General features: G+C 46.9%; 1 protein-coding gene across 1 annotated transcript in view; it reads right to left on the bottom strand.

Moving 5' to 3' along the window:
- Positions 1–20,573, bottom strand: part of LOC144138090 (4-pyridoxate dehydrogenase-like) — a 156,844-nt gene that overhangs the window by 72,246 nt on the left and 64,025 nt on the right. Inside the window, exon 8 of the mRNA XM_077670182.1 lies at positions 13,771–13,922. Coding sequence (XP_077526308.1) covers positions 13,771–13,922 — 152 coding nt within the window. The remainder of the gene's footprint in view (positions 1–13,770; positions 13,923–20,573) is intronic.

Raw genomic sequence — 20,573 nt, 5'->3', positions numbered from 1 at the left:
GCGCCGCGTTGTCTACGGTACTTCTACTTCTATGGTTCGAAGGTTAGTGTTCACACAACGTCGCGTCCACGCCATTGGCAAATGTCTAGGAACAAAATTCAGTTATCATACCACGGATTTGGGTCGTTTTTTATTTGTAATCAGGCATGAGTGGCTCGAGAAAATCACCGGGGAGCAGAGGTCGGCGAACTCACTCATGAGTCCACTCACTCAGACTCATTAGGACTCAAACTCACGCGTGAGTTTGAGTTTTAGTGAGCGCGAGGCTAGTGTGGCATGGTGAGTTTGAGCTTGAGTGAGTTTGAGCCGAGTGATCCCGACTGAGTTTGAGTCCGATTGAGTTTGAGTACGCCTGAGACCTAGTGAATTCTGAGTCCATTTTGAGTTCTGAGTACATTTTGAGTTTGAGTACATTTTGAGTTTGAGTACATATTGAGTTTTGAGTACATTTTGAGTTCTGAGTACATATGAGTTTTGAGTCCATTTTGAGCTTGAGTACATATGAGTAGCCTAGCAGGCAGCTATGGTTGGCTGTTAAGTTTCATGCGTCACTGTGGGCTCGGAATTCAGGTTACCTGCGGGTACGGCACCAATCGCGATCTGCATGATCGGTTGGGAGGGAGGGGGTGTTTGATTTTTTTTAATTTCTTGTTTAATTTTCATGGCCATAAGCACTTGCTGTATACCTAATTTTCGCGGCTGGGCGTGTGAGTGATAATTGACTGGTGAGGTCATAAAAAAATCACGCCATATCCACGGAATGAATGATGATAAGTGGGGCGAAGCTCGAGAGGGGGAGATCATCGGTAACCGTACCTCTCCCGTGAAAGTTCGCCCATTACATCATTAAGGAAGACGTAAGACCGTACATTGTACAAATCAACTTTTATTTTCGGAGTCAATGCTCCCAGGCCCAGACCTGGTGAAAGACCCCGCGCCATCGAGGACTACCCCGCACCTCCGCCACAATTTGTCACGTAGGATAGGACACAACGGTAAAGAAAGAACTTTTATTTAGGGCGAACTTGTGCCCGAACAAGACGAGAGGAAACGAGCAAAGGTCCTTGCGTCTCGTTCGATCTCCGAGAACGACTGCCTGCGTTCGTGGCGTCATCTCTTGCGTGATCTCCCCCTCGCAGTGCCCGTGCGCTCGCGCCTCCGTTGGCGAACACAGACAAGCTCGCGCTCCCGGTGCCGAGTTTGCGCTGCCGGTTGCAGCCGGTTCCTGCGCGTGCAACGCGGCACACTTTGCGACATCTCCGAAAGCATGCGGCGGTCACGTACCACGAGACACAAGGGATGGACAGACCCATGGCTTTAGGAGCTTCGCCCCTAAAAAGGGTTGTCTTAATTTTTCCTCCTGACGGATCCACTAAGAGCGTGGGAAAAGGTGGTGGAAAAGGACACGGCGGCGCTGGCGGGCTGGTTGTTCGCCTGCTACTGTTAACGGCTTGATATACTAGGGGTCACAAAGGAAGAGGTGAGAGACGGGGGGAAATGGGGGCGGGGGCTGTCTTTTCTGCTGTTTCAAATGAATTAGCTAAATTGATTGGGCAGCGCCCCTTAGACAGAATAATGACCACATTAGATTGGGTGAAAAGTGAAACTGATGAGGCTAAGGCGTGTAAGGTATCAAATGAAAGGTCCGGATTAACGGAATCACGCAGGGTAAATAAAAAAATACTTCTTGATTGTAGCCATCAGGCAGTCATAATGAGTCATAGATTGGGTTAAAATTCAAAATGATGCTGCGAGGGCATGTGGAGAATCAAATTCAAGGTCTCGATGTGGTGAATCATTCGGGACGAAAATGCGTTATGGATATATCATGACGTAGTCATGGTAAGTCATAGATTCGGTTAAAATTCAAGGTCATAACGCTAGGGCATGTGGCATATCAAATTAAAGGTCTCGATGAGGGTAATCACGTGCTTCCTGTTTATTATCCTGACATGGTCAAAATGCGTCATAAATTAGGTTAAAATTCACAATGATGCCACTGGGTGTCCGGGGCATCAAATTGAAGGTTCCGATAAGGGAAATCACGTGGGACGAAAATGTGGTAGGGCTATATCATGAGATAGTCATGGTTAGTCATTGATTGGTTTAACATTCAAATTGATTCCGCTAGGATGTGATGGGTATCAAATTAATGGTCTGGATGAGCGGAATCCAAGGGATAAATACAAAAATGCTTCCTGGTTATAACCATGAGATTGTCATGGCGAGTCTTATATTGGGGTAAAATTCGAAGTGACCCCGCTGGGGCGTGTAGGGTGTCAAATTTACGGTCTTGACGAGGGGAATCACGTGGTACAAATAAAAAAGGCTTCGTAGTTCGAATCATGAGATAGTCATTATGAGTCATCGATTGGGTTAAATTCAAGGTGAGGCCGCTGAAGCATGTGGGGCATCAAATTGAAGGTTCCAGTTAGGGGAATCACGTCGTACACTTAAATAATGCGTCCTGGTTACAGTCATGAGAGTCATGGTTAGTTTGACTGGTATGAATTCCATATGACTCTGCTAGGGTGTGTGGGGTATCAAATTAAAGGTCTCGTCGAGGGGGATCACGTGGGACAAATATAAAAATGCTTTCTGGTTATAATTATGAGGATATAGCAAAAGGTATATAGCAAAAGGTACACACTCACACTCACACTCTCACTCACACTCTCACTCTCACTCTCACTCTCACTCACACTCTCACTCTCACTCACACTCTTACACTCACACTCACACTCTCACACTCACTCTCACAGTCTCACACACACACACTCACACGCACACTCTCACTCTCACTCCACTCACACTCTCACTCACTCACACTCACACTCTCACTCTCACTCACACTCACACTCAACTCACACTCTCACTCACACTCTCACGCTCTCTCACTCTCACTCACTCTCACACTCTCACTCTCACTCACACTCTCACACTCACACTCACACTCTCACTCTCACATTCACACTCACACTCATACTCACACTCACACTCTCCCTCTCACTCTTATAGCGCTTTCCATTCGGCGAACAGGAGCACTTCTAACTGCACCCAAAGTGCTCTCGCGAGTTCTGGCATCTTCCAGTGGTCGGGCAGGAGCAGGGGCGTTGTGTTTCATTGGTCGATGAGGAGCACTTTTTGGCGCCGAGAGCAGCCGAGAGCAGTTCTCGGTGCTCCGTCGCCAGCGGCGGAGTAACAGGGAACGCCGAGGAAGTCACATGACCTCTTTTGCGTCACTTCTGGTTTTATCCCCGGGTGGCGGAGGAAAAATGGCGGAATCCAGCAGCCGTGGTAGTCGCTCAGTGCGTACGGCAGCAGCTAAGCGCGGCCGTCTGGACAAGGAATTGCTGCTACTTTTAGATGATGAAAGCACCACAGAGTCAAGCGCAAGCTCATCATCGGACAGCAACAGCAGCGACGATGACGACGATTTGACATTGCATGAGTTTATGTTCGAGCACCTGTTCACCCCGTCGGAGCAGCGACCGAAGGTAGAGTCGTATCTGGAAAAGGCGGTGGACGCTGTTATCGTTTGCAGCTAATTTTTGGGAGACACGATGGTGACCCCTTTATCATGAACATGAACATCCGCTCGGCTTCTCGTTTGGTCACATGACTCTTGACATCGCGCCCTCCCCCTCTTTTCACTGCTCCCGGAGCAGCTCGAATGTTTCATTCGCGGAACGAAAGCACACGTCCCCGTTACTCCCGTGTGCTGCTTTGGCTGCTCGCTCCACTTGCTCCTGTTCGCCCAATCGAATTCGCCATTACTCTCACTCACACTCACACTCTCACTCTCACTCACACTCACACTCACACTCACACTCTCACTCAACTCACACTCTCACTCAACTCACACTCCACTCACACTCACACTCACACTCTCACTCACACTCCCACTCAACTCAAACTCTCACTCAACTCACACTCTCACTCACACTCACACTCACACTATCACTCACACTCTCACTCTCACTCACACTCACACTCTCACTCAACTCACACGCAACTCACACTCACACTCTCACTCACACTCGCACTCAACTCACACTCTCACTCAACTCACACTCAACTCACACTCACACTCTCACTCACACTCACACTCACACTCACACTCTCACTCACACCCAACTCACACTCTCACTCACACTCTTACTCTCACTCACAGTCTCACTCTCACTCACACTCACACTCACACTCACACTCTCACACTCTCCCTCTCTCACTCTCACACTCTCACTCTCACACTCTCACACTCTCACTCACACTATCACTATCACTCTCACTCTCACTCTCACTCACACTCACTCTCACTCACACTCACACTCTCACTCTCACTCTCACTCACACTCTCACTCACACTCACACTCTCACTCTCACTCTCACTCACACTCTCACTCTCACTCTCACTCTACCTCACACTCTCACTCAAACTTACACTCACACTCTCACTCACACTCACACTCTCACTCTCACTCACACTCTCACTCACTCTCACTCACACTATCATTCGCACTCTCACTCACACTCACACTGCCCCTCACACTCACACTCTCACTCTCACTCTCACTCTCACTCACACTCACTCTCACGCACACTCTCACTCACACTCTCACTCACACTCTCACTCACACTAACACTCTCACTCACACTCACACTCTCACTCTCACTCTCAGTCTCTCACTCACTCTTTTACTCACTCTCTCACTCTCAGACTCTCTCTCTCACACACTCTCTCTTACTCTCTCACTCTCACTCTCTCTCTCACTCACACTCTCTCACTCTCACAATCTCACTCTCACACTCTCCCTCTCTCTCTCTCACTCTCACACACTCTCCACACTCTCACACTCTCTAACTCTCACACTCTCTTACTCTCACTCTCCCTCTCTCTAACTCACTCGCTCTCACTCTCTCTCGCTCACTTTCTCACACACACACTCTCTCACTCACACACACGTGCATGCTGGAAGTTAACAGCTGGGTATGGTGGCGGTTATTGCTTACAACGACAGCGTGGTGTTTTCCGAGCTACGAGAACTCATCCCACCTAGCAAATGCTAATAAAAACTAATACAAGTGCCTCAGCAAACAACGAGGCACTTTTTTGTTTGTCCCACGTGATTTCCCTCCTCGAGACCCTCAATTTGATACCCCACATTCTTTAGCGCCACACCTCTCTGCATTTTTACCCAATCTGAGACGATCTATGACTCCCGTGTTACACGGTTCGCCATTTTCGATATTTTTCTTATTTCTTTTTTAGATTTTCTAACATTTAGTTTTATCAATTCTCTACATTTACGCTTTTATAATGATTACAGGTTGAACTTCCGTGATATCTGCATTTTTGTGTATATGCAGGGCGTTACAAGATCATGGCGTTACAAGATTTCTCACTAACGCTACGTCATTGCTTCACGAAAACAATATATTAACTGTAACCGAACTAGTTAAATATAACCTTGGTATTTATATGTATAGAGTTATAAACAATCAACTTCCGCACTTAAATGCGATTCCATCAAATAGGAATGTCACAAGGTTTGCCTTAAACCATAACTTTCTCTTGCCAAAAGTTCGCACTAATTACGGCAAGCAAACCGTTTATTTTTCTGGAATTTCTTTTTGGAATAGTTTTCCTTCTGACATTAAAGCATCCTGCTCCCTGAATGTCCTTAAATCGAAGTTAAAAAATCATATCATGTCAACAAAGTAGCCTGTTTTTCTGTTCCTAATTGTTTCTTGATCATTGTGAGTAGCGTTCTGTAATCACTTGTTTATGTAATAAGCGTGTTATTGGTTTTCAATTGTTTCTGTGAGATTATAATTGTATATTCCTACTTTATTTGTCTCGATTGCATTTTACTGTAGTTTTGTCTCTCTGCTATATACATTACAATTTTTTTTCACTCATACATTGTACAAGAGGTCCCCTTACAGTCTCTGACTATGGGACCTCTTTCTGTATATCTTGCACATGTAATCTGAATTTTGCACAATAAACCTTTTCTGATTTCTGATTTCTGATGGCGGGAAGGGGGAGGGGTGTACTCGGCAAAGAATGCTACGCAATAAAACAGCAAAGGTATATCCATAAACGCCTCGCGCTTCAGAGATTCACGGGGACAGTTCGCTTTGACACAAGGCGTTTTTTCAGGATGCAGAGCAAGAATGCACGGAACCGTAACCCTAAACAGCTTCGACACAAATGAACGGAGCAGTGAGCGCACGTCCCCTCGCCCAATCTTGCTCGTTTCGACCTGGGGACCCAGCATACCATCGAGCCTGGACCGCCTCTGTCATGAACACGAACACGGAGCCTACATCAAGAGTTTGGTATCCAATATATACGTACACTTGCTTCCAACCAGCGCTACTCTTCATGAGCAGCAGGTATAGCTGTATTAAATCTGCAACGAAAATTGTTTCCGACCTCACAGGAGCTACGGTGTCATGTCGTGGCGAATGCAAGAGTTTGAGCTCACGAATTTGCACCCGTAATATTTTTACCACGCGTGAATTTGAAAACACTGACTGGTAATGAAATCAGAGTCCATCTGACCCTGAGTAAATTCCTAGCATGAGAGAGTTGTGAGGCCATTTGAGTTCTGAAGTCATTTTGAGTTCTCAGCCCATTTTGAGTTCTGAGTTCATTTTGACTTTTGAGTACATTTTGAGTTTTGAGTCCATTTTGAGTTTGAGTCCATTTTGAGTTCTGAGTACATTTTGAGTTTGAGTCCATTTTGAGTTCTGAGTACACTTTGAGTTTGAGTCCATTTTGAGTTCTGAGTACATTTTGAGTTTGAGTCCATTTTGAGTTTCAGTCCATTTTGAGTTCTGAGTACAATTTGAGTTTGAGTCCATTTTGAGTTCTGAGTACATTTTGAGTTTGAGTCCATTTTGAGTTCTGAGTACATTTTGAGTTTGAGTCCATTTTGAGTTCTGAGTACATTTTGAGTTTGAGTCGATTTTGAGTTTTGAGTTCATATTGAGTTTGAGTACGTTTTGAGTTTGAGTACATTTTGAGTTTTGATTACATTTTGAGTTTGAGTAAATTTTGAGTTCTGAGTACATTTTGAGTTTTGAGTCCGAGTGAGTTCTGATTTTTGCGTTCAATGGGAGTTTGAGTTTGAGTGAGCGCAGATGTGCTGCTCAGCATTGAGTCTGAGTTTGAGTGATTGGTGATTCGAAAAACAAAATTGTGAGTGAGTTTGAGTGAGCCGCGCCAACTTTACCGAGGTATTCCGGGGACACACCAGCTTGCGTTGAGAGACTTCGCCGCTGGGTCGCCCCCGCTGGGCGACGCCTCCGCTCTCCACTTCGCTCTAAGCGGGTCAACCTGTTCGCGCGCTTCGAGTAATGCGGCGAAAAATGCATGCGTTTGGGTTGGGACCGGAACAAATTTCGAATAAGGTGATATTTCGAGTAAAGCGGTTTCGTTATAACGAAGGGTTACTGGATATAGTACGAGTTAGAGGGTACGTTAGAGGGTGAACAAAGTAAGTTAGAGGGTGTAAAAAGAAGTGCAGCCAGATTCATCTATAACAAATACTGCCGTTGTGATTCCCCAACTGAACTGTTACGATTAGCTGGGCTTCCAACAATGAGCGATTGCGCAAGATACCTTCGAGTAAAATTACGGTTTCTTCTCCAGAGAAATTCTCTAAAAATAGCAAACACCGGTTCCTAACACATTCCGATAGAAGAAATTTCAGAACAAAACAAAATAAACAATTACTTGAATACAGATTTCACAGCGGCACCTCCAGGCATTCCTATTTTCCGCAAGCCGTCAGAGGTTACCCCAGGAACTTTTTGATTGTACGTCCCTTGACTCTTTTCGGTCCGGATTGTCTAATCATTACTTCATTACTACGTAATAATGTACGCTTGTTGTTTGCTTTTTTGCTTTTTAATTTGCTTCGCGAGAAAATGTCGCATTGTGTATGTCGCAGCATGGGTCTTATTGTTATGATTGCTTCAACTGAGGCAGATGCCTCTTGCTACTCTTCTTGAAATATGTGTAAATGATCATGTACGTTTTTGACCGTTCACTACTGTACCCTTTCCTGCCAAAGCCGCGTTAGGCCAGAAGTATGTGCAAAATAAAAAAAAATATAGAAATAAAAAATTTGATTGTGGGGTTTAACTCGAAGACGCAACGCAGGCAATGAGGCGCGCCGTAGTGGAGGGCACCGGCATAGTTTTGATGACCTGGGGATCTTTAATGTGCGCCGAAATCTCGTACACACGGAAGTTTTTTGCTTTTCGCCTCCATCAGAAAAGCGGCCGCCACGGCCGGGAATTGAACCCGCGACCTCATGCTCAGCAGCGCAAGGCCTTAGCCACTGAGCCACGTAACTTTTTCTTATTGCCATACTTTTACGCAGCACTTGAACCAAAGAAAGAAAACACAACAATGATAAAAACTGCTAGCCAAAACCCTGCTAGCAGAAAACGGCTAAAATTGCTTGAGGTCCGTTAGAGCCTCCATCACGGACAGCCACTCCGGAGGGTCCGATTGAGCCCTCCAGACTTCGATCATAATTTACATAGAATCAGCAAAATACTCTTTCGAGTGTTTAGCATCAATGTCAAGATGACGAATTGCCATAGGAGACTTCCCAATGCCGTGCAGGGCCAGGACCATGACGAGGTCGTATGGTACCCCGTTGTCACTCTCAATGGGTAGGAACCTGATCCCATGTGCGCCCAGGGGGAAGTCCTTTTTCAAGGTCCGCTGAAGCACGTCCCAGAAAAAAACTCCGTCCCAACACTCGAGGAACACATGTTCTACTGTCTCGGGTTTTTTACAAGGGTAGCAGTCAACCCCCCATGGAAGGTGCAAAGCCTTCTCTTTCTGCTACGTTTTTACTGGAAGCACGCCCACGTGAAGTTTAAAAAAGAAAGACTTCACCCAAGGCGGCACTACCATACGTTTTACACGTTGTAGCACGTCCTGCCCAGGCCCTGAACGATACATTGTCCTGTACAACGGCACAGGTAGCACAAAGTCAACCAAATCACGGTACAACTTTTTCCGCGTACCGCTTGATAAGTACTCTTAACTGAAACGTGCGCGCAAAAACTGGGTCGCTTAAACCACTTCACGGAAGTAGCCCTTGATTGATCCTACAGAAATGTGTGCAGATGTAACAACAAATTCAGGTAATGCCCTGGATAACTTCAACTGACACACAGTGCGCAAGAAAGGATCGTTCACATCACGAAAGAACAAAAAGCGATTGGCGACTTGCCGCAAAAACAAATGGATAAAGAAAGGCCCCCCTCACGCACGCGCCGAAAGGGATTCGTGCGGCTTGTTCTTTCCTAGGCCGATTCCCAGATAAGTACTGCGAACACCCGGTGCAAGGCCTGTACATTCGCCAGCGAACAATGCAGCACCTGAAGCACATACCATATTTTGCTTATAAGAAAGACGTTTCACACTGATGCCCGCGCGAACATGGACAGGCCACTGCCTTTCCATTTTTCTGCTTTTTCGCGTAGTTCAGCAGTCTGTCTGCGCCAATAGGGGTCTGTATCTTCGTAATATTCTAGGGGCACTCCTAAGTACTTAGCTGGCGTCGTCTGCCAACTGATACATTCGAACACACTTGGGAACAATCCCAGTCCCCGTGCCAGAACCCCAAGCATTTTTTTCAGTTGACTCCACTGGCACTATATTTACAAAACCTTTCGAAGATGTTTACAGCAACACTTATGCTGCTCCTGTCGACGCAAAAAATGACTATGTCGTCAGCATAGGCGATCACTCGCACTTCAGAGGACTCTAACCGAAAACCGTTGATTCTCTCACTTCTTATGACACTTAAACAAGGGGCTTCATTGTACAAACAAAAAAGCAACGGTGACAATGGACAACCCTGACGCACAGCTCGTTGAACTTGAATGGATTTCCTTACCGTTTTGTTTAGAACAAGGTGAGTACAACACCCATTGTACGCCATGCGCACTCCCTCGCGAACAACAGAACCTACGTTCACAGCTGTAGCATATCTAAAATAAGCTCATGGGATACCTGGTCAAATGCTTTTGCCAGGTCTATCTGTAGCATGGCCAAAGCACCCTGCATACTGTCACAGCATTCGAGAACACTTCTGGAAGTATGAGTATTTGTCACTATTGACTGCCCCTTTATTCCGCACGTTTGGTGCGGTCCCACAATATCTTTTATTACAGTCTGCAAACGACTAGCTAATATTTTCATTAACACCTTGTAAGCGACGTTTGTCAAACTGATTGGGCGGTACGCGGAGATACGCCTCAGTTTGTTTTCGTCTTCTGATTTGGGTATAAACACTGTATGTGACACAAGAAAGGAAGGTGGTAGCACTCCTGTTTTGTACGACTCGGCGTAGACGTTCCGTAGAACAGGGCTAATGTCATCCTTAAACTTTTTATAAAAAGCTCCGGTCAGTCCATCAGGACCCGGCGTCTTCCCTGGGCACAGCTCGTCAATAGCCCTCCTTACTTCGTCAACTGTAATATCACTTTCTATGCTTGCTGTTTTTTCTTCCATCAGGCGTGGCAAAAACACAAACTCGTTTTCAAACTGAACTGCATCAATAGACTGACGAGCAAACAACTTCTCATAGTAGTCACAGAAGCTACGTTCGATGCTTGCCTGGTCGTTACACAGTGCGCCATCATGTTCGATTTCCACTATCATGTTTTTATGTGTGAGCCACGTAACTATATAGCATATACACAACTATGGCAAGCAGTAGTTTTTGTAGAGCAGACAACAGAGAGCGAGCGCTGATCAACACCTAGGCGCGGCCCTTGCCGACACTGAGGAGAAACTTCAGGCACCAGAGTTAAGACAGAACCAAGGAGAGTGCTGACCTCCAACCTGGCGCACCCATTCATCATGTTGGGACGCAACTCTCTCATCCAGCAGTGTTACAAGAGGGCCTGTTGATTACGAATAAAGAACTGCATAGTGCCGAAGCATGGAGCCTAAGACTAGCTTTATTCCTTAGCTTCATAAGTTATTAGTTTGTCATCACAGTTTTCAGACGACCGGGTATTACCTTCTCTGCTTATATTCATCGTCGCGGCAGCGAAACGTTGGAAGCAGGCACGAGCGACCAGAGTTTGACGATGCAATGCCTTTGAAGAAATCAAGGCCTGATGTTTTTTTTTCGCAGCCAGATCTAGATTGTTTTGGCCTCGAAAGGTGCCTTCCATGGCTCGTGTCCGGACCACCTTGTCGTCTGTAGGCGTAACCACCTTAAGCATGTATCAATTCTGCCTCCACCACCACTTTTTTAAAGCGTGCAGATGGGGATTGCATCCAAGTTTTACGCACTGCTCCAGAAGCCAGACACGCCCGTGTGACTTTACGTGCCCCGCCACTTTATCGGGGACGCTAAGATCCTCCTCTGAGCAAATGAGGCGTCTATCCGGTACGCTATTACGGCTGATGGCATCGACAAAGATTTCAGCACCCGCAAAACTCCCCGAAAAGATGCGCATACCTCTGTACTCGCCGTATTGTTATCCTGTCACGTGGCTCATGCTTTAACGCCGCTGCTTACCAGTCTTGTCCAGTGGAAGCCTCCACTGTAAGTTCTGAGCGGTCCATGAACCCCATACGTCCCCTAGCTCACGCACGAAGAGAAAGCAGCCCTTTCAGGTAAGCTCAAAAGCAGTTCGCACATCGAAAAAGTGGTGGACCTGAACCCGAGGTCAAGGATTTGCGTCGATGGCTGAGGTGTCTTCACCGCTCACAAAGGTTCAATTCTGCTGAACCCACATCAGGACACATGTAAAGTGCCTCCTAGCAGCTCATGCATGCGCATATCGGCCCGCCGAGCCCTAACTCTGTCATTGTCTCTCAAAGTCACACCGCCATGATCCCGCTTGACTCTTGAAACACTTGAAAATCCATATTACCTTAACAAAAGGATCAGAGTAAATGGGGGACAGTGTCTGCTCCTACTAGCCTACGGGAGGTTTATAACAAACTTGAAAAACATGAGTGACCACCTTCATTAAAATGGGACTACGCAGGCAGTTTACGGAGGATTTCAAGAATTGATGGTGCCAGATGCAGACCACTACATGTCCCAGCCTGCCGATGAGACCAAGTCCAGTGCTGAATCACAGCATTCCGCATTTGTAGTCCACACCAGGACGCAACTATATCAGCCACAAGTCTTTCTAAGCGCACTTCATCCGACCACAGACTATACATTTTGACATCCAGTGGCTCTTGCCACTCTGGGACGCAACTATTGCAGCCTCCCGCTTTCTAGAGGCACTACAGACAGTGCTAACCGACGCAGTCCGCACTCCTTTGCCGTAGAAGGACGAAACTATATCAGCCACCAGTTTCTCCAGATGAAACAATTGTCAGTACTGACCAACATAACGTCGGACCCTTTCGCACATGGGGACGAAAATATTTTAGCCACCAGTGTTACAATAAAGGGATACCGCCCACTCAAATAAGGAGTATCCCTCACTCTTTGTCTACTGGAACGCAAATATTTCCGCCACCAGTGTTTTAAAGTGCGAATGCACTTCTTAAGCGAGCCTGAATCGTCCGCCGCCGTCGTCCGCATAGCAACAGATGCGGGTGCGCGCGCTCCTCGTCTTCCTCCTCGTCTTCCCCAGCAACGGGGGGAGATGGGCGCGCGCTACTCTCCTCCTCCTCTCTCCGCTCAGTAACTGCGGGTGTTGGGCGCCTCCTCTCCACTCCAAGATCACGATATCCACCGTAATCGCGCAATCAACAACCGTGCATTCGCACTTACACACTCTCCCCCTCGGGGAAGTGCGAGGGAATTTTTTACGAAACCCGACGCGGTGAGTGCTTGTTATCACCTAGACGCATCAATTACCTATCTGAAAGATAATTGCAATAGCCACCCCTTTTTCAAGAGAGAGATAGCGGGAATGCTTAAAGCCTGGTCAATGCTTTCTGACCATGGGACTCAACTTTTGCAGCCACCAATCTTTCTAGAGAGCTACCGCGGTAAATAATGATCCGCCACCTGCCCCATCACTTGGCTCACTGATACGCGACTATCGAAGCCACAACTGCATCGACAGAGGAACACCGGCGTTTACTGACCATTTCCTACGAGCTTAGGTCCAGCCTGTTCTCTTTCTTCTTAGAAATCAAAGGTATCACTTTTATGGTTATCTTATCCTTATTCACTTGGTAAACAACTTGTACACACAGATTCGGTTTATGGGTCGGAAATTCTTAATCTCTGTGGCATCGTCCTTCGTGTGACCCACAAACAAATTGCAAATGGGGGATGTCAGTGAACAAAACTTTCCAGGGTCCTTGCGAATTAATTTAATGAAAGTGATATCAGTCACCTGAAACCAGTTTTTATTGCGTGAGCTCTGCAATATTTTTGCGGAATCTTTTTATTCGATTGTCGCTACTTAATTCCATTATTCATATCAAAATCTTGTATAACAAAAATGACTTTTACCTCATTTTCACAAGCTACGAAGCATGCAGGCGGTTTTACAAGCGCAGGCTACAACGCCCGTTGTCGCATTTCTTCCCCCTTTTGCAGAATATAATGAAGAATTGGAGGTAGTTAACAAGCGGATTGATTGAGAGCCCTGCAGCATCCACATTGCTGTACGACATTATAAACGGAACTTTTTTATGTATGAAACACTTATTGGCACCATTTATATTCAATTCGATGTGTACAGATTGTAGTATTTTTAAGGTGGCTTGCTGTTCTTAAGAGAAGAAGTACTTACCAAGTTCGATACGTATGGTGACTGCGCTATCTTGTCGCTGGGATACAGTGCCGTGAGTGCTAAGGCAATGTCAGCGGTAACTGGGGGCCGCGTTTCGTTTGAGCTGCTAGTGAAGAGGAATGCTTCATAGGCTCCGGGCAAGCTCAGCAGCCCTGCAAGATGTGCAGAGAAACATTATACCTCGAAGCAAACACACCCAGAGCAACACACTGCAAACCGTTATAAGGATTCATATGCATGCGAAGCCCCTCTGGGGTTTTTGTAACAATGTTGCGGCCGCACTGGTTGGCTTCGCTGCCTTTTGAAAGGGGATTTCAGCGCGAATACCTATCACATTTCTACCATAACATACAACTTCAACACAAGGCAGACTTTTGAAAACAGCTATTACTGCTGCTGCGCCTATTTCATGACCACAATGTTTAACGCGAAGCCAATCTTTAGCATGTTTCAGAGGAAACAGAAGCACATAAACGAAAATTCCAACACGCTTTTAACCTAAATATGGTTGGTATAAAAAGTATAAACCAGGTTACATGATTCGAATGGAGGAGGCCTAAAAACAGAACAAACCACCTTAGGAGAAATAGTGTTTTGCTCTTGCGCGCAGAGCGAAAAACAGTAGAAACAAAACGTACGCAAAGGCACACAGGTGCGCGTAGTGGGCTCATATGTTTTTTTTATAATTACGATTGCTCGACTCAGTTCCCAGGTCTGGTTAACTCTGTCCGGTCAGCGTTTTCTCGAGTAAAACAAAGCAACATCATTTGAAGCTGGAGTGGCAGTGTATATAACTGATGCAGGATCTGCCAATTACACCGTGCTGCATCCACGTTATGAAGCGCACAATATGTGCTTTCAATAATCAAAGCACATGCGGCTGACGCAAATAGTAGATAATGAAGAGGTAGCATGGCTTCATCGTCATCATCCTACATCGTCCTCCACCTTACAATGTTCAGCGCTTCACTTCAATCGCCCGTTTCTAAAACGGAAATGGGCAGCACGGCGCCCCTTACGCAAGACCAGCTGGACATCTTTGCAAGACAGGGTGTACGCTTCTCGTCCCTTCAGCGGTAAACTTCATCAACTACTTAAACCTACCCCTGATGCTTTGGTTCGAATATTCCTAAGCAAGCACGACGTCATCAACCTTAGCTTTGTGCATGCGTGTTGCAGTCCCTGAGTTAAACGCCCCTCTCAATTTGCTGATGTCCTGCATTGAACAGAGTTCCCAAAATATTTCTTTGTCTTCTGTCACTGTAACCCGTTATAAAATTATCTAGGTTACTCGGGAAAAGGCGCACAGGACGAGCAGTGACAGCTATGTCGCCCCTTAACAGGTATTTCGCTGCGGCAACCTTACAATGTATGCTCTAGCACCTATGGGTGTCAAGCAAGTCTATTTGCCCGAAGAAAAACTGGTACTTTGCATTGTCTGTTCGCACCACCAGGGCCTCAGTTTTTTTAACAAGCAAATACCCTTAATGTTTGAAGTTGCTAATGAACATCACTAAACTCTTTCCATGGTATCTTTGCTATGTTGTGCCTCCGAATAAGCGGGCGGTTGGTCACCGGACACTTGCATTTCGTAAACGCTGTTCCAGCAGGCCTACAGTGTACTTTGTCCGGTCACAGAGATTATTTAGAAAACTATCATTGTACTAAAAAAGGCAGGGATGTCGTGACCGGATTAAGCTTAATAGTAGGGATGAGCTTATTCGGTGTTGTCAATTGTTCCATTGAATTGCTCTCAATTCGTTATTCGCTTCGATTCGAATGCGCGTGTTAAATATTTTCGAATTCTCTGGCACTCCCGAATAGGCACCGAAAAGCTAACCTTTTCGGTCAAGCCTTCCGAGATGTCATGCCAGGCTTCCGCAACACCCCGCCAAGGCGGGCATTTTTTTTTTTTTCAGACATGTTGCTTTGCCAAGAGGCTCAACCAGCTCTCGGCTTCTATCACACTTTCGGTTCAAAGGCGGCACTGAACGTCGACATAGCGGCACCAAACCGACGCACTTGTACTGCCGATTTGATACGAAATTAGCGGAACACTTTTAAAATGGTGGACTGCACCTTGCGCTTTAGTTAGTTCTGGCGTACTGTTCTTTTAGCGGAGAATCTAGGTGACGCTAAAATCTGAAGTCCACCAGGAGCCAACTGCGTGTCACTTTTATATTTTGGCGACTCCTTATTGCGTTTGAATGTAAATCTTTTAGTGTAAGTGGAGCCATCACTTCTATGTACAGTTTTTTCAGCATCCGTATGAAATTTAGTAAATTACCTACCAATAAATACGAAGTGCACTGTGTGAGCCACCACGCATTGCTGTAGGCGTCAACTGTTTGTTTACCACTGATGATGGCACTCTTTTGGCGTATAGGCTTCAGTCGCTTCAGTTTTTGGTTGGCTTACTTCATGTGGTGGCTATGGCGCTTTATCTCGGTATCGGAAGTCGCTGCAGTCGTCGGAGAAGATTGCGTCGAACGCTCTTGTTGCTGAGGAGCGTGCGTTCACTAACCCTATAGAGACCTTTTTTCTGAAAGTTCATGCTGCAGGCGAAGTTCAGTGCGAGACCGGCGGACGTTTCTTTTTGAAGACCCCAACTGCGGCTACCACATTTCATGTAACCCTATTTGTCATGTATCGACCAAGCGCATTGTGTGGAACCGGGCGTGAATTCGCTGGACAGCGCACCATGTTCCGTCACGCGCCTTCAGGTTCCAGTCAAACACGCTGTTTCTCCAACCAGTACAACCATCTGCGACACAGCTCCCACGCTATCTTCGTTGAGGTCAGCAGTCAATGCAGAACAACCAACAGACAACGCCTGCAACTTAAATTTTAGTGCAGCGCGTCCCACCGGTTACTCAAGGCCACAGTTAAGGCGTGGCGAAACCTACAACCCACAGGGCAGGCACTCGTGGATGTGTCAGTGAGCGATGAGCAGGATAGCTGCGCACCAACTTGGGGTGATGAACACCCGCAGCTATCCTATGAGCCACTATCATCGTGTCCCATGCACATCGTCATAAACTCAATAAGCCAGCATGGCAAGCGCTATAAACCACGTGTCCGACATATATTTGCTCGGCATAACAAACGAGCCGCATAAGCAGCTTCTCCGTTGTCAAGACTACTGAACAGGCCAATGACGAAACCTAAGACGACCAGCACACCAAAGGGCAGGCATACCAAACGCGCATCAACGCGTCTTTTGCGTTTTGGGGTTTGTTTGTGACGCCCATCACACCTGTGAAGCACAACGCGTACTTATCGCAAGCCGCTGCCAGCCTCCTGTTACTGCCGAGTGAGTCGCGTTATAACAACGCCCGCCCTTGCCGTGACTATATGGAATGCGGACAGACCGCACCACGGGCTTGTATGCAAGCTAGGCGTCTGGACAAGTATATTTTGTTTCGCAGGTGTTCAACCTCGCCCGAGGGGACTTCAAGTGGCTCCTGCACTGCAGTAAACTCCTTACCGGCCGAGACCGCTACGGAACTCCCAGTGCACGTCTCCTGAGGCTACTTAGCTACACCGTATGCTTCTCCAACGCCGACATGGACTTTTCTTATTGCTAACTCTGGTTTCCCCGTGGACTGCCCACGGAACTTATTGTGACTACGGACACATACCTGCAACGAGGACTCACCAAGACGCCGCCACAAAGGGAGGGGTCTATGTGGTGGCGCACGGGCAATCCCCAAAAGCGATGGCACTGGGGCCGCGCCACCATGCATGAGTGCTAACCACGCGCCGCTAGTGCGGTGCGAGCCACCAGACAGAAATACACGGGTGCCCGAGTTTGGGTTCACGGCGCGGAAGCATTCGGTCACGTTCCGCCCCGGCTCTCCCTGGGCTATCGCGACATAACAAAAAAATTGCTACAATCTACGCTGTGAAAGTGGTTGGACTGCGAAGCTGTAAACGACACCCACCACAAGTACCCATGTGACATCACTTGAATTGATTGATTGATTGTGGGGTTTAACGCGCCGACGCAACGCAGGCGATGAGGTGCGCCGTAGTGGAGGGCTCCGGATTAATTTTGACCACCTGGGGATCTTTAACGTGCGCCGAACTCTCGAACACACGGGCGTTTTTGCTTTTCGCCTCCATCAGAAAAGCGGCCGCCGCAGCCGGGAATCGAACCCGCGACCTCGTGCTCAGCAGCGCAACGCCTTAGCCACTGAGCCACCGCGGCGGGTATCACTTGAATTCACACACGTGGCTCTACAAAGAGTTAAACTAGAGCAGACCGAACACAGCAGCGATGGCAGACAGAAAACGGAGAGGAGCGTCTGGCGTAGGGCGAGGAAGAGGGCGGCCCGCGTGGTTATGGCGTCATCTCTCTCACTGCCTCACCCTCACTCTTGTTTCATGCGTCGCCGTAAATAAACGCCCTCCGCGCCCTCCCCTTCGCCATACGCTGTTCCCTTCGCCGTTAAGCCAAACCACGTGAACGCCGTTATCATACATTGTGCGGTTTGCACTTCACATGACGGCTTTGAATGAGCGCAGGTGGTAGACCCACCGCTGTACTCACTGAGCGGACCATCTGTCTTCCAATCTCCTCGTGTGGGCGCTGCTTAATAGGTAAGACGACGGTTGTCGCTCCGTTATTCTATGGAGACGATGGTTCGATTTCTGGCGGTGCCAGTAATTTCGTTTATTTGTTAAGAACCCTTGGCTGATAGAGGTATACTGGGTCGCAGTAAAGAAGGAAGCAGGAGAAACTATATTCCACAAACAGCGTGCTCCTTGCTGGTTCTTTAAAAGTAGTTCCTGGGACAACTTGAGTGTTGTGTTGGAAAGTAGCTGGTGAACTGTCACCTTTTCATCTGCTCTCCTTAGTATCGGGCCTTATTGCTTACTGTTGTATTTTAAACTGAACGAATTTTATCGGTAATCTGTATATAGTTTTTATACTAGATTTAAAGTACAGAACATATTTCGCACCTCAGTGATAACTGTATTCCCAGAACCGGTTCCTTCACGGGTTAAAGCTTGCGAACCGGTTAGCAATGCGATTCCTGTAGTGATTAGATGAACCTAAACTAAGCCGGAACGAAATAAAGTAACCCGAACCCGGAAAGTACCCGCAGTGGATTTTTCATTTGGGCAGACTGCTCACAACACCGGCGCAGGACCTGCGCCCGTGTTGTCTTGTTGTCTCGTGTCTCCTACGGCTGGATTTTGACCTGTACGCACAGTTTTTCTTCTTAAAGTTGCAACACCAACTTCCACAATAACATAACGTGCTTAACATACAATGTTGTGTGACAATAATGAATAAGGAAAGGGTCATCATCATTATCATCACCAGCCTATCTACGCCCACTGCAGGGCAAAGGCCTCTCCCATTATTCTCCAATTACCCCGGTCCCGTGCCAACTGTGACCAATTTATCCCTGCAAACTTCTTGATCTCATCCGCCCATCTAACTTTCTGCCGCCCCCTGCTACGCTTGCCTTCCCTAAGGATGCACTCTGTTACCATTAATGACCAACGGTTATCTTGCCTTCGCATCACATGCCCTGCCCACGTTCATTTCTTCTTAATTTCTACTGTGTCCTTAACACGCGTTTGTTCCCCGACCCACTCCGCTCTCTTCTTGTCCCTTAATGTTACACCTATCATTTTCCGCTCCATTGCCCTCTGAGTCGTTCTCAATTTAAGTTGAACCCTCTTAGTGAGCCTCCAAGTTTCTGCCCCGTAGGTGAGTACCGGTAAGATGCAGCTGTCATACACTTTCTTCTTCAGGGACAATGGTAGGCTGCTATTCATTATCTGAGACTGTCTGCCGTATGCACTCCACCCCATTCTGATCCTTCTAATTATCTCTGCCTCATATTTGGGATCCGAGGTCACAACTTGGCCTAAGGAGATATATTCTTTTACCACTTCCACTACCTCGTCCCCTATCCCAAACTGTTGTGCTGTCCTGAGGTTATTGATCATTACTTTTGTTTTCTGCATATTATATTCAGGCCCACGGTTCTACTCCGTTCGTCTAGTGTGGAAAGCATGCTTTGCAATTCGTCCCCCGACTTACTTAGCAAGGTAATGTCATCAGCAAATCTGAGGTTACTGAGGTATTCTCCATTAACCCTTACTCCCACCTGTTCCGAATCCAACGTTCTGAATACTTCTTGTAAACATGCTGTGAATAACATTGGAGAGATTGTGTCTCCTTGTCTGATGCCCTTCCTTATAGGTATTTTAATCTCTCCTTATGGAGGATCATGGTAGCTAGGGACCCATTGTCTCTTTGTCTGACGCCCTTCCTTATAGGTATTTTACTGCTCTCCTTATGGAGGATGATGGTAGCTGTGGACCCATTGTAGATATTCTCTAGTATTTTTACATAATGCTCATCTACCCCCTGGTTCCGTAATGCCTGAATACCTGCTAGGGTTTCGACCGAGTCAAATGCTTTCTCATAATCTATGAAGGCTATATATAGGGGTTCAGAATACTCAGCGCACTTCTCTATCACCGGAGTGATCGTGTGAATATGGTCCATTGTTGAATAACCTTTACGGAACCCTGCTTGTTCTCTAGGTTGTCTGAAATCTAAGGTTGCAGAAATTCTGTTAGCGATTACCTTGGTAAGTACCTTGTAGACGACTGACAGTAGCTGATCGGCCTGTCATTTTTCACGTCTTTCATGTCACCTTTCTTATGGATTAGGATGCTGTTCACGTTCTTCCAAGATTCCGGTACGCTTGCGGTAATTAGGCATTGCGTATACAGGTTTGCCAGTTTTTCAAGTACAATTTCTCCGCCATCCTTCA

The sequence above is a fragment of the Haemaphysalis longicornis genome, unplaced genomic scaffold, assembly GCF_048455015.1.
Source record: "Haemaphysalis longicornis isolate Haplotype H1 unplaced genomic scaffold, Haemaphysalis longicornis Haplotype H1 scaffold_5, whole genome shotgun sequence".
Lineage (NCBI taxonomy): Eukaryota > Metazoa > Arthropoda > Arachnida > Ixodida > Ixodidae > Haemaphysalis > Haemaphysalis longicornis.
The sequence above is the reverse complement of the archived record's forward strand: the minus strand, read 5'-3'. Positions and strand labels throughout refer to the sequence as shown.